General features: G+C 46.0%; 1 protein-coding gene across 1 annotated transcript; it reads left to right on the top strand.

Annotated features, from left to right (window-relative positions):
- Positions 1-293: 293 nt before the first annotated feature.
- LOC308037699 (syntabulin-like) lies at positions 294-11,975 on the top strand (the record flags this gene model as incomplete). The annotated part of the gene is made up of 9 exons (XM_080339637.1): positions 294-356; positions 706-778; positions 1,885-2,004; positions 4,122-4,224; positions 6,788-6,991; positions 7,901-8,050; positions 9,214-9,990; positions 10,431-10,573; positions 11,914-11,975. The coding sequence occupies 9 exons, from the start codon at positions 294-296 to the stop codon at positions 11,973-11,975; spliced, it is 1,695 nt and encodes a 564-aa protein (XP_080195763.1).
- Positions 11,976-13,753: the final 1,778 nt, after the last annotated feature.

The following is a 13,753-nucleotide window of genomic DNA, read 5'->3' as shown; positions in this document are numbered from 1 at the left end:
CAGCACAGCCGGTAGATACTGTTGGGGCTCCTCTCTCTGTCATAAATCCCTCGGGTTTTGTGGTTCAGAAGAGGTGAGATTTGAATCTACAGGTCTCCTTAGACAAACGTCAGGAGCTCTGCACTGTGCGTGAGGACTGGCTTTCTGTCTCTGGTCCGGTGACTGGTCTCTTTGCTCATAGGAGGTGGAACAGTTTTAACAGGTGAATCTGCCATTTCCCTTCTTCTGGAGGTTACGGGAGCTGTTTCAGAGGGGAGGGAGAAGTGAATTCATGGTCTTGAGATAGACCAGAGATGGCCCGTAATTTATCTGAGCTCAGTTCTGTATCTGTAACACAGTTGGAATCGTCTACACCTGTACAAGGGCACTAAGGTCCTCTTTTATTTTAAAGGAGTGTCAAGATACAAGTAGTAAAACCAGTGAATCTAATGTGCAGTCTTTCTGGCCAAATACATAAGCACTTACTTTAGGATAAGCAAAATAGTACCTTGAACTCACGGGTTATACTAACTCTCCATTGATTAAAATGGGACCAAGGTTGGCTCAGACAGGAGTGCCTTGGAGACATTCATGTTTAGTTGGGTGAATCCCACCCCCATCTCCTGTGTTCCTCAACAGGTCTCTGACAACTCTGCTCGTAGCCCTTCTTGAAGCAAAAGTTCAGTCTCTGTCTCTTTTATTTATCTTTTTTTTTTTTTTTAACAGAAAGGAAAGTCAGCCTTAGACATTCCGTTGCAAGAAGAAAGTTTGTGTTTGGAGATCACACATGGATCTTCAAGTAGGTCTAATTAGATGCCTTTTCCACTTCATCCCTGATCACCTCTGGCACTCTCTGTTTGTCCTGTTCCTGAGGACAGCTGCTCAAGGTGCCTAGCATTGCACAGGGAGATTCTGGATCTCATTTTGCACTGTGAATTCACAGCAATTAAGTCTTTTTAGGACAGAGGCTAACTAAATCACACTGAAGTGAAAAAAGTGCTCTGTAACTTCCAAGAGATAATACTAGAATATAACGAGAATATAAATATTTGGAGCAAAAGATGTTTAGAAAGTTAGGTAAAAGTTATTAGGATAGAGCTATTTTTCTAGTTTGGGTTTATATCTATTTTAGACTTAAACTTTGAATTTAAACAAATTTGCTTGAATTGATGTGGAAAATACTCAAGTATTTCTTTGAAACAAGAGTGAGCAAAGTAGCAGCTCCAAGGAGTGTTTCAGCTTTTAAGTGTTTCATGTTATTGGACCCAAATCTACAAGTTCCTGGCAAAGTGGCCTAGAAAAAGAATCTTTTAATTCTGTGACACAAGTTTTATAACCCACCTCCTTCTAAAAAATTATTTTAGATGTTGCTTAGTAGAGACATAGGCAATTAGTGGTTGGTCTGTGGCCTCTCAAGACATAAATCTTCTTTGTTCAGAAAACTGTCAGGCTGCAGCAAGCACACAGATGTCAACGCGAAAATGGAGGATTCAAAAAAGAAGGCGGCAATTTGCAAAGCAGGAACTGTCAAGTAAAAGGTGAAAGCTGGAGTCCTACCTGTGCCAGACAGTGACATACCCAGATGTTGGCTGGTGGCACAGGCCACTTGCAGTTCAGGGTCTTGGGCACAAATCTGCAGTTCACTTAAGTACTTAGCTCCTTCCTCACCAAAAAACCCACCAACAAACCACAAAAAACCCTGTCACTTATTTCAGTAAAGAGAAAATAAACACAGGGCTGTTGGGCAGGCTGGGGGATGTAGGGAGTCTGCTCCCAGGGAAGCTGCTCCACTTGCTACCATTTAGTAGCTTTTGCTGGGGGTTTGAAGCCCAGGTCCTGGCAGACACACCGTAACGCCTTTCTTTCTCTCTCTCTGGCCCGTTAACTGTCCCAATACCGCTCCAGATGTACAGAAAGTGGGACAGCCAGCATTAGAGAGAGACTCTCGCCTGAGGATGCCTGCAGCCTCGAGAGTACCGGTGCGCTTGGTCCGTGAGAGAGCCCCGGCTCGCACCGCGCCTCCCAGTGAGTAGGGGATGTGCACATGGGGCTTTTGCAGGGAGTGCCCGGGCTGCCGGATGGGGCGAGACCTGTGCCAGCCAACGCATCTTCTAGCTCCAAATGCTGTTTGATAGCAAGGGAGGTCTCCTGAGGACTGTGGGGATGTGCTCCTGCATCTGGAAAAGATGACTGAGTGTCTGGTGTTAAAAAGGGCGCTGGGGTTTAGAGGTTAGAGTTGAGATAGGTATGGAAGATGGCAATAGCTGTGATCTTTAGGAAAAAAAATATATTTTTTATAATCAAGCAGGTTCTTTTTCTCTCCTCTGCTAATCTAGAGTGGAATATGAGCCAAAAATAGAGAAAAAACAATGCTACACACACTGCACACTCTTTAATACTTGTTTTAAAATGTGTGTGAGGTCAAGCTAGAAGATGCTTTGCAATTTGTGTATTTACTGCAGTGAATTTTCTGCTCCTTCTGGCTGTTTGCTGTGGCTTTCAGCCCGCTTCACCTCCACAGAAAGAAATGCTGTGCATACAAAAGAGGCCATTATGAATCTTCCCTTAGGATAACAACCTTTCTTCCAAAGTAAGAAGACTAAACAAGTAAGATAAGTAAAAATCAAGATAAATAATGAGTTTGATCACACAACCAGCAGTCAGAATTGAGGGGATCATTTGTAAAATCAAGTTTAAATCCAAATGCAGGGAAGCAGGATGTGTGGTACAGTTCTTCCCCAAAATCTTCTTTCTGGTCTTGAGTGGAAGGCTCCTCACCCAAGGGGTTTAAACAATTTATGGAGAGTCAGACTGAAAATCTTCCTTCACATCCTCTTTGACTGCATCTTTGCCAGCTGCCCAAGTTACCAGCTGTTACTGCACCGTACAGTCAGTCAAAATGTGATTTACAGATCTGTCTGATGAGCAAGCACAGGCAAGCAGTCAGATGGACAGGCACCAAAGAGCAGGGAGTGATGGCTTTGTTGGCCATTGCAGTGGGACAGGGGAGGCATGCCTGTTGGTACGCTCAGGACTGACAATGCCAGGCAATGCTGTGCCCAGCTTCTCAACATCTTTCTGGAAGCACAACTCACATATCTGAGCTTGATGACTACACTGCATGTAAAATCAGAGGGGATGGGTAGGTACTAAAATGCGAGATTCACCGCAGAGAGTGTGCCAGGCAGCAGCACACCTCCACCAGCACACAGGAGACGCCAGAGTGGAGTGCCCATCTCCCAGACTCAGTCACCTGCCTCTAGTCCCGAGCGTGCCCACGTGCCAGCCTCAGATTCACTCTGAACCTCTGTACTGGAGCTGGACCATCTCAGTGAGTGCCAGCAACCAGCACATTTCATTCCTTTGGAGTATGGCCAGTGCTGGTGCCACCACCCTGTTGTGTGTTACAGCTGAGCAGTTGGAGCTGGGGGAAAAGATCAGGATTCAGTGCCCTCCTTAGACTAAAGGACTTCAAATCCATGCTTCTCATAAGAGAAACGCTGTGGCATACTGGTCATCCTCAGCTTCCTCCACTAACTCTACAGATCGTGGTAACTGGAGACTATGAGACATGGGCAGAGGGAGAGCATGTGGGAGCAGCTTCTGCCACCCAAAAATGAGAGCAGGTCACATGGATGAGAGTCCTGTGTCCTGTTCCTTGCTCACAGGATTGTATCTGCTTTTACTCAATCAGTTTTGTGTGAAATATAATAGCAGGTCCAAGATAACAGTCACACTTATAGTAAGTCAAATAAGTAAAAAGTCAGAGGCTGGGGACTGGAACCAAAGCCCCCTGTCACCTATGGGCTTTACTTTGAATCCAGTACGCTTCCCACTAGGAGACTTTGCACTTGAAATGGGTCATTTTGAAACGTGTTATCTAAGTTAGAGCAAGTTATCTAAATTAGAGGGTGTTACCTATGTTAAAGCAAGACTTCATCACTTCTTTGCAGCTTCTTTTTCTTACCTTTGTCCGTGCAGGTGAGCAGCACTTGTCCTCAGGGATGTTTGAAAATACATACAACTTCTGAAATTCACACAGGACAGACAAAGGAAGGATGCTTGTGATTCATTGTTATTTTGAAAACAGTCTTTGAGTTATAATTTCCATCATGTTTTCACTCTTCCCTTTTCCTTTCCAGGGAGTGAGGCTGATTTTAGCTCTTCAAGCAGCACGGGCAGTATTTCAGCGCCTGAAGTCTACATGTCTACTCCTGGAAGCAAGAGATCTTCTTTTTCTCGCAAGTAAGCAAAGCAATTTTTCCTGAATGTTGCAAGTGTTGCTAGTGCAAAGATAGACTACTGTGTAAGGTCTTGTGGTTAATACATACAACACCAGTATTGTGAGTTTTGAAATAGTTTGTGTAACACTGTGCTCTGGGGCAGCACTGACAGTGATGAGAACTGTGATATGAGAAAGAAAAAATGCTGTGTGTGGAGCACAACAATTGTCAATATGCAGAGCAGCCAACTGGTATTTTTCTGTTGTTTATTCATAACAAAGTATGTGAGATACAACCAGGTAAGGTAGAAAACGCGTTGGCTGGAGTGGAGGGGGAAACAACTGCATGCATGTCAGTTAACAGCCATACGTCTAAACAGTTAACCTTAACCTTTTCGTCTTATCACTTTGTTTTCTCTCTGTAATAAATTGTCAGCTTGGCACATCCCCTTCCAGATCATCACCTTATTTTCTGTAGAAAGAAGTGCACAGTATTGCCTTTGACACTTTTTTCTTAAACAGCCTGGTCCAGCCTTCACAGTATCACAGTATCACAGTATGTTTGGGATTGGAAGGGACCTCAAAAGATCATCTAGTCCAATCCCCCTGCTGGAGCAAGAACGCCTAGGTGAGGTCGCACAGGAACATGTCCAGGCAGGTTTTGAATGTCTCCAGAGAAGGAGACTCCATAACCCCCCTGGGCAGCCTGTTCCAGTGTCTGTCACCCTCACTGAGAAGCTGTTTTTTCTCAAATTTAAGTGGAACCTCTTGTGTTCCAGCTTGATCCCATTATCCCTTGTCCTATCATTGTTTGACACCAAGAAGAGCCTGGCTGCATCCTCGTGGCACTCACCCTTTATATATTTACAAGCATTAATAAGGTCACCCCTCAGTCTCCTCTTCTCCAAACTAAAGAGACCCAGCTCCCTCAGCCTTTCTTCATAAGGGAGGTGCTCCACTCCCTTAATCATCTTTGTTGCCCTACACTGGACCCTCTCCAGCAGTTCCCTGTCCAGCCTTTATATAACTAAAACTGTATACAATAAAAAAAAGTCATAGTCATCTATCTAAATGAGCCTTTCATGAAAGGTTTCTCTAGGATTTCTCCCTATCATGTGAAACACAAATCGAGACAGCTTGTGGATCCGGGGGCACTGGAATGGAGCGGTGTCTGTTGGGCTCTGCCCACGCAATCCCTGCTGGTTACGTTTTTTGGAGTAGGTGGAAGGAGTTCCAATGGCCAGGGCTGGTTTCCTGCCCTTTGTGGAAGAGCTGGCAGGCAGGCGGGGACCAGCAGTGGGACACCCCTGTGCTGGAGTCACACAGACCTCTCCAAGGTCGCAGTGTGCCCCAGTGTACAGAGATCGGCAGAATGATGCTCAATGAGCAGTTTCCTATCTGTATCACGAGACTATTTTAGAAAAATAAACATTACTTAAGTACTCTCTAGATTAAATCTAACAAGTAAAGGTACTGGCTGTGGGAAAAAAAACTGTACTGAGTATAATATGAAGCCCTAAAATCACCCTGCTTTCTGTACGATTGTGTATCATTTCATGTATTATTGGGTCTTTAAAGACAATTTTAAATTAGAGCATCCTTACCTACTTAATTGGACAGAAGTCCTTTATAATAGTGCTCCTTCAAATGCATTGTTGTGTTATGCAAAATCTGTGAAAGTTCTGCCTCATGCCAGAGTTGACGCTGTACTGTACAGAGTGCGAGGACACGTCTCCTTTGCAATATATTCTTTCTTAACTGTTTGACTTAACTCAATCTGAAACATTGCAGTGTTGTCACAAACCTGCATTTCATTGTAAAATAATTATAAAATCACCCAAACCGCAGGAGTGTGATGAAGGTTTGCAGTAGCCACTCAACCATCTGTTCCTTATAAACTCTTCCATTTTCAGAGAAGGTAGGAAACCAAATCAGACAATTTTAAGAAGAGATTTTGCTTCATAATTCTGTGGTATTTAATTTTTTATATTCAAGCCTTCTCTTTTGCTGGCTGGGTTTGCCTTTTTCCGTATTTTTCGAAACCTGCCCTTTCAGTACAATTTAGAAGAGCTACTTCCATGGGACGATGAAGGTAGCAGCGTGGTAGTACAGGAAGGCAAAGCAAGCGAGCAGGCGAGGAGCCCACCTCGAGACACTGTCCTCAGAGCGCCCCGGCCCTTTGCCAGCTCTTGGGCAGTGCAGACTTGAATTGCTTTTACACACACAGCTGACAGTCAGATTGTTTATAATAAAGAGTGGGAAAAGAAAGGTAGATATGCATGAGGGAAACTTGAAGGAAGGAAGGAAGAAGAGGTTATGCTTTTCTTTGTCACTAGGTCACTGTGTTATCCACTGAGACATGTGAAAATCACCAAGGTTTCCCTGGATCATGCAATTCAGACCGAGAGACCCCAGTCAGTGAAAGAATGTGCAGTGGCTGATGACCAGGACTTTCTTTCTGCCCAGCTACTCATGGTTATCTATCCGGTTCAGTGTTTAGACAGCTTTGTGTGTAAAATAAGACACATAATGGGTTCCATGGCGAGGATAATCCAATATGCTTTAACCATTTTGGTTCCCCTCCAGCCGTGGCCCTTACGGTCGGAATAATGGATCCTTATCCTACAAGACTGGAGCCAGCCCACCTGCTTCCCGCAGAAAGGACCCTCTGTCAACACTGTGCAAAAACCAGCTGAGTCCTGCTAACATCCATCAGAGTTACAGGGCTTCTTCAGCCAGCAGCAGCAACTCGGGCTCGTACAAAGGAAGCGACAGCAGCCCGGTGATGAGGCAAGTGTCCAGTGCACTGACTTACCTTCTCTGCACTGTAATGTGGGATCGGCTACATGAGTTGCCAAGAATGCTGCCTTTGTCCTCAGCATAGGTGTGACTCCTCATATTGGTGGCTCAATAGTCAGCAGGGTGCTCTGTCCCTTCTAAAAGCTTTATTGTTCCAGCACTGTAAAATTCAGGATTACTTTTAGTCAAAGGCCTCTGCAGCTGGTTTTCACTCCAAGGCAGGCTCCTTCATGTGGTTTCATGCCATCAGTTCTCATGGGGATTCACTGGTTCTTTTGTCTAAGGGTCTTTTCACTTTGGAGAGAGTAGATAACCTTGTACAATTAGGCAAAAATTCACCCTGCCCGGCCTTAGGCACCTCCCTAAGGAGTGCGGTTTCCTGTACAGAAAAGGAAACAGATGCCTTGGAGACATTGCAGAGAAGAAGTTGCCACCACGTTGCTGCTGTTTCCCTCTCTTGTGGGGAACTCAACAGCCAAGTATGTCACACCTAAAGCTGAATAGGATGAGTCTGGGTTTTAGCGTGCTCAGCTTCATAACTCCAGTGTGGAGCTGAACTCATCCTGTACCCAACCTCACCTGGCCATGTCCAGCTGGGTGCCCCTGCGAGTGGCCTGGCTGCCTGCCCTTGGGCACACCACCCATTTTGGGTGAGGGGATGGCTCATTTGATGCAATGGCACTGAAACCAAGTACAATAAATACTAAATTTTGCACTATAGCCAGAAATCAGCGGTTTCCTCAAGTGTTTTGATTTGCCACAGGGAGTCACTTGTGCGGACACTGAGGAGCCTCAAATGAGTCAAGCTTTGTATCAATGGGATGTTTTCTTTTTGCCAGGACGGAAGAACTGTAGAAGTGAAGTTATGTGATGGTTTGTTTTGTTTTCTTTTCTTTTCAGGCGATCAGGGAGGTATAGTTGTTGTGGTGACAATCACGGCATTAAGACGCAAAATCCAGAGCAGTATTTGACTCCTCTGCAGCAGGAAGAAGTTACAGTACGGCATCTGAAAACAAAGCTGAAGGAAGCTGAGAGCAAGCTTAAAGAAAGGTATATTTCACTTCAGAAATCAGAATGAGAAAGATTTATTCAGGGCCATTTAGGGGTGGGAATCCTGAACATTTTTAGTCATTTCTTGACCACATAAAGTTTTCATTAAGAAATGTGAAATATGATCAGTCTGATTAGGTCATTTTCAGGTATTTTATGTTTCATAGCATGTTCATTGAATACATGTCATGCAATTTAGTTATTAATATGACTTTCTCTTTTCTCTTTTTTGAACTTTCCCATCAGAGTATTTTAAATGATAATTTTTTATTAGTCTGATTTAGTATTGAGACTTAAACAGTTGAGAATAAACAGTTTCTCCCTGTAACCATATATTACCTTAGTCTCCTGTTCTACCTCACTCAGTGTGAAATATGACTACAAATGTCTTCCTTCTCCCCTAATGACAGAAAAGCTCTTACACAAACCAGTGTGCCCACTTGTATTTTTGTTACTTGGATATTTAAATTTTCACAATAGCCCTTGGTATGGATGCTGAGTGAAGAAGTGACAACGTGCATTACACAGCAACAGATGTTGTCTCTTTTACTAAAACCGCCCTGAGAGCTGGCTCTTCAGCCCACACGACCCAAGTGGGCACAAAGGGGTGTCTGAGCAGATCCCCAAGGCAGAGTCCCAGGGAACTCGAGGGCTGGATCCCATGCAGGGGCCCCCTCTCCCCACTTGCTTCCAGTCAAGGCAGCAGCCTCTGGCCCCATGCTGGGCTGGGTGAGTGCAAAGCAAACCAGGTGCCTGCAGCCCCCAGCGGTGGCTCTGGCTGGATGTGACAAGAAGGGGGACACATCCAAGCAGCGCTTTCTCATTTCCTCGGGGGCAAGGCAGTAGGTGAGATGTTAACGCTGTACTGCTTGGACCTAACCTAGAGGTCACCACTTGTGCCTCCAAATGTCCAGGGTTGTGGCACAGCCCACCAGGCTGTATGGTGCGGTCAGTGACTTCAGTTAGCGATCAGCCGGAGTGTCGTGGCAGCCACTTGTGTCTCCACCAGTTCTCTCAGAGGCAGCAGCAAATGGCTCATGGAGGAACTTGCTTCCTTCTTGGAGCATCTCTGCAGCACAGCCATCCCAGTGCTGCGGAGCCTCGTGTGGAATGTTTAACTGACTGGTCAGCAGAAGTGTTATAACATTTTCATTTTGCTACAGGGAAACAGAAATAGAAGAGCTCAAAGGTCAGCTGGTACGGATGAAGGAAGATTGGACTGAAGAAGAGTGTAATCATGTGGAGGCAGATCTGGCCTTGAAGGAAGCAAAAGACGAAATTAAACAACTCAAGCAGGTTATTGAAACCATGAAAAACAGCATGGCTGAGAAAGACGAAAAATTTCAGAAGTACTTCGTAGACATAAGCATTCAAAACAAGAAACTGGAATCCTTGCTGCAGAGCATGGAGGCGGCTCAGAACAGTTCTGTGAGGGACGAGCAGTGCCTGGAGAACACATGTGACTCGGAGGAGAAGTCATTCGCACTGTGTGCCACAATGCCAGACAGCGTCATCATGGAGGACCAGGTTCTGGAGGAGGTGGCAGACAGTGGGCTGCTCCTTAATGAGAACACAGCTAATGGCACTGACTCCTCTCAAGAGAGTTTGACCACTGTAACTTCTATGTGGAGTGATGCAGCTCCCTCTAGTGCTTCTGTGGATGTGGAGATGCTTGGAAATGTTCTATATGAAAAACTAACTTATTCCCAGGGTGAGAAGAAAAGCAGCATTCTCATGGTGGAACAGGCCATCCAAACTGACGTGGTGCCATACAGCCTAGACATGGAGCAGCTCATTCAAAACATCTTCAGATGTCAAGATGCCTGTCCGCTAAGCCCACCTTCATCACTGAAGGAACAGAGTGAATTTTCTCATGGAAGCTTCAGTGATTCTGGCATCGTAGTTGATTTAACTCCAACTGATCCAAACTCTGTCCACATGTACGCCAAACGCATGCTAGCGCTTTCTGTTTGTTGTCTGAAGTGTTATTTCAATTTAGAGGCAAGCCCCATACCCCCCAGGCAGCTTCCACTACATCATTCGTGCCTGTCTTGTGTGGTGCTCTTCTCAATCATACAACTGCTTGAGCATTTCACCAGTCTTGTGCACACACGGGGACTGTAACCAAAAATGTACGTTGTTGGAAAGTCTTGAAATGTTTTAAGTATAGGCGTGGATACACTTGAAATATTGATGTTGTTTTAAAGTTTTAATGTATTTGAACCTGGTAGTTATTCAAGCCGTTTGAAATTATATATATATATATGTTATTCTGTTTTAACTTATTGTTTATTTAATTGTTTTATTCTAAATTACCTTTATGAGCACACGTTCAATAAAGCATATTAAAAGTGTTAAACGTGTGAGTGTTTTCTTGTAGCAAAGCTATTAAAAATACCTCTGTCCAGTGGACCTGTCAGACACGGGCTGCACAGGAGGGAGGAGGCACTGGATCAGGGCATAGGAACCATCAGGACCTGGAGAAAAGAGTTAGACTGAGAACACCTGAGTACAGCTCCAAGCGTAAGCACTCAGTCAGATAAATGCATCATAGAATCATAGAATGTCCTGAGTTGGAAGGGACCCACAAGGATCATCGAGTCCAACTCATGTCCCTGCACAGGACAACCCTACAGTTCACACCGTGTTTCTGAGGGTGCTGTCCAGTCTCTTCTTGAACACTGTCAGGCTTGGGGCTGTGACACCTCCCTGGGGAGCCTGTTCCAGTGCTCCAGCACCCTCTGGGGGAAGAACCTTTTCCTAATGTCCAACCTAAAGCTCCCCTGGCACATCTTCCTGACATTCCCTTGGCTTCTGTCAGTGGTCACCAGAGAGAAGAGATCAGCACCTGCGCCTCCTCCTCCCCTTGTGAGGAAGCTGTAGCCATAATGAGGTTTCCCCTCAGTCTCCTGCAGGCTGAACAAATTAAGTGACTTTAACTGCTCCTCATAGGGCTTCACCTCCAAACTCTTCACCAGCCCTCCTCTGGACACTTCAGTAGCTTTATATCCTTCTTATCCTGTGTCACCCAGACCTGCACACTGTGCTCCAGGTGAGGCTGCACCAGTGCAGAGCAGAGCGGGACAATCACCTCCCTGCCCGGCTGGCCATGCTGTGCTGGATGCACCCAGGACACGGTTGCCCTCTTGGCTGCCAGGGACACTGTTGGCTCATGGTCAACTTGCTGTTGACCAGAACCCCCAAATCCTTCTCCACAGAGCTGCTTTCCAGCATCTCATCCCCCAGTCTGTATGTGCAGCCAGGGTTGCTGTATCCCAGGTGCAAAATCTGACACTTGAACTTGTTAAACTTCATGCAGTTGGTGATGGCCCAGTTCTCTAATTTGTCCAGATCCCTCTGCAGGGCCTCTCTGCCCTTGAGAGTGTCAACTGCTCCTCCTGTTTTTTTTGTCATTGGCGAGCTTACTTAGCATTCCCTCAAGTCCTGCATCCAAGTCATTTATGAAGACATTGAAGAGATATGGCCCTAAGATGGATCCATGTGGAACCCCACTAGTGACTGGTCACCAGCCTGACATAACCCCATTTACTACAACCCTTTGAGCCTGGCCCATCAGCCAATTGGTCACCACTGCATTGTGTGTTTATCCAGCTGCATGCTGGACATCTTGTCCAGGAGGATACTGTGAGAGACAGTATCAAAGGCTTTACTGAAATCCAAAAAGATCGCATAGACAGGCTTCCCTTGGTCAACTAGGTGGTTAGCTTTGGTTAATTAAATTAATTGAGTTGGTCAAGCAGGACTTTCCCCTCATGAACCCCTGCTGGCTGGGACCAATGACTGCATTGTCATCAGATGTTTTTCAATAACTCCCGTAACAATCTTCTCCATGATTTTTCCAGGAACAGAAGTGAGGCCGATAGACCTGCAGTTGCCAGGGTCATCTCTGCTGCCCTTCTTATAGTTTGGGACAACATTTGCCAGCATTCAGTCATCTGGGACCTCTTCAGATTCCCAGGGGCGTTGAAAAGTCATGGAGATAAGTCTTGCTATGACATCAGCCAGCTCTTAAAGTACCCTTGGATGAATCCCATCAGGCCCCATCTACTTGTAGGGATCTAGCTGGCAGACCCCGTAAAAGTTACAGAATCACAGAATCACAGAATGTTAGGAATTGGAAGGGACCTTGAAAGATCATCTAGTCCAATCCCCCTGCTGGAGCAGGAACACCTAGATGAGGTTACACAGGAATGTGTCCAGGCGGGTTTTGAATGTCTCCAGAGAAGGAGACTCCACAACCTCCCTGGGCAGCCTGTTCCAGTGCTCTGTCACCCTCACTGAGAAGAAGTTTCTTCTCATATTTAAGTGGAACCTCCTGTGTTCCACTTTGTATCCATTGCCTCTTGTCTTACCATTGGTTGTCATCGAGAAGAGCCTGGCTTCATCCTCGTGAACACTCACCCTTTATATATTTGTAAACATTAATGAGGTCAACCCTCAGTCTCCTCTTCTCCAAGCTAAAGAGACCCAGCTCCCTCAGCCTTGCCTCATAAGGGAGATGCTCCACTCCCTTTATCATCTTCGTTGACCTGCACTGGACTGTCTCCAGCAGTTCCCTGTCCTTCATGAACTGAGGGGGCCAGAACTGGACACAATATTCCAGATGGAGTCTCACCAGGGCAGAGTAGAGGGCAAGGAGAACCTCTCTTGACCTACTAACCACGCCCCTTCTAATACAGCCCCAGATGCCATTGGTCTTCCTGGCCACAAGGGCACAGTGCCGGCTCATGGTCATCCTGCTGTCCACCAGGACCCTCAGGTCCCTTTCCCCTACACTGCTCTCTAATAGGTCATTCCCCAACTTATAATGGAACTTGGGGTTGTTCCTACCCAGATGCAGGACTCTACACTTGCCTGTGTTATATTTCATTACATTTTTCCCTGCCCAACTCTCCAGCCTGTCCAGGTCTCGCTGGATGGCAGTCCAGCTTCTTCCCTTCAGTCAGTTCGCAGTCCACCTCACTACTCGATCATTCAGTCCACACTTCCTCAGTTTAGCTGTAAGGATGCTGTGGGAGACTCTGTCAAATGCTTCACTGAAATCAAGATAGACCACATCCACTGCTTTGCCATCATCTATCCACCTCATTATGTCCTCATAAAAGTCAATGATGTTGGTCAAGCACGACTTCCCCTTGGTGAAGCCACGTTGACTGCCCCTAATGACCCTCTTATCCTTGATATGCCTTGAGATGGCACCAAGGATACGTCATTGCATCGGTTTCCCAGGGATGAAGGTGAGGCTGACCAGTCTATAGTTACCCGGGTCCTCCTTCTTGCCCTTTTTGAAGACTGGAGTGACGTTTGCTTTCCTTCAGTCCTCAGGCACCTCTCCCATTTCCCAAGACTTGGCAAAGATGATGGAGAGCGGTCCAGCAATGACTTCAGCCAGCTCCCTCAGCACCCGCGGATGCATCCGATCTGGACCCATGGATTTATGTATGTTCAGACTATTTAATTGCTCCCTAACCCAGTCCTCATCGACTAAAGCAAACTCCTCCATTGACCTGGCTTCATCCGGGGTCTCAGGGGTACAGGGCTCCCCAGGACAGCCTCCGGCAGAGTAGACAGAGACAAAGAAGGCGTTCAGTAACTCTGCCTTCTCTGTATCTTCTGTCACCAGGGCACCCACCTCATTCATCAGTGGGCCTACATTGCCTCTGGTGTTAGTTTTATCTGCCA

The sequence above is a fragment of the Nesoenas mayeri genome (genome assembly GCF_963082525.1).
Source record: "Nesoenas mayeri genome assembly, chromosome: 2".
Classification (NCBI taxonomy): Eukaryota; Metazoa; Chordata; class Aves; order Columbiformes; family Columbidae; genus Nesoenas; species Nesoenas mayeri.
This window is presented reverse-complemented; position numbering and strand designations above follow the sequence as displayed.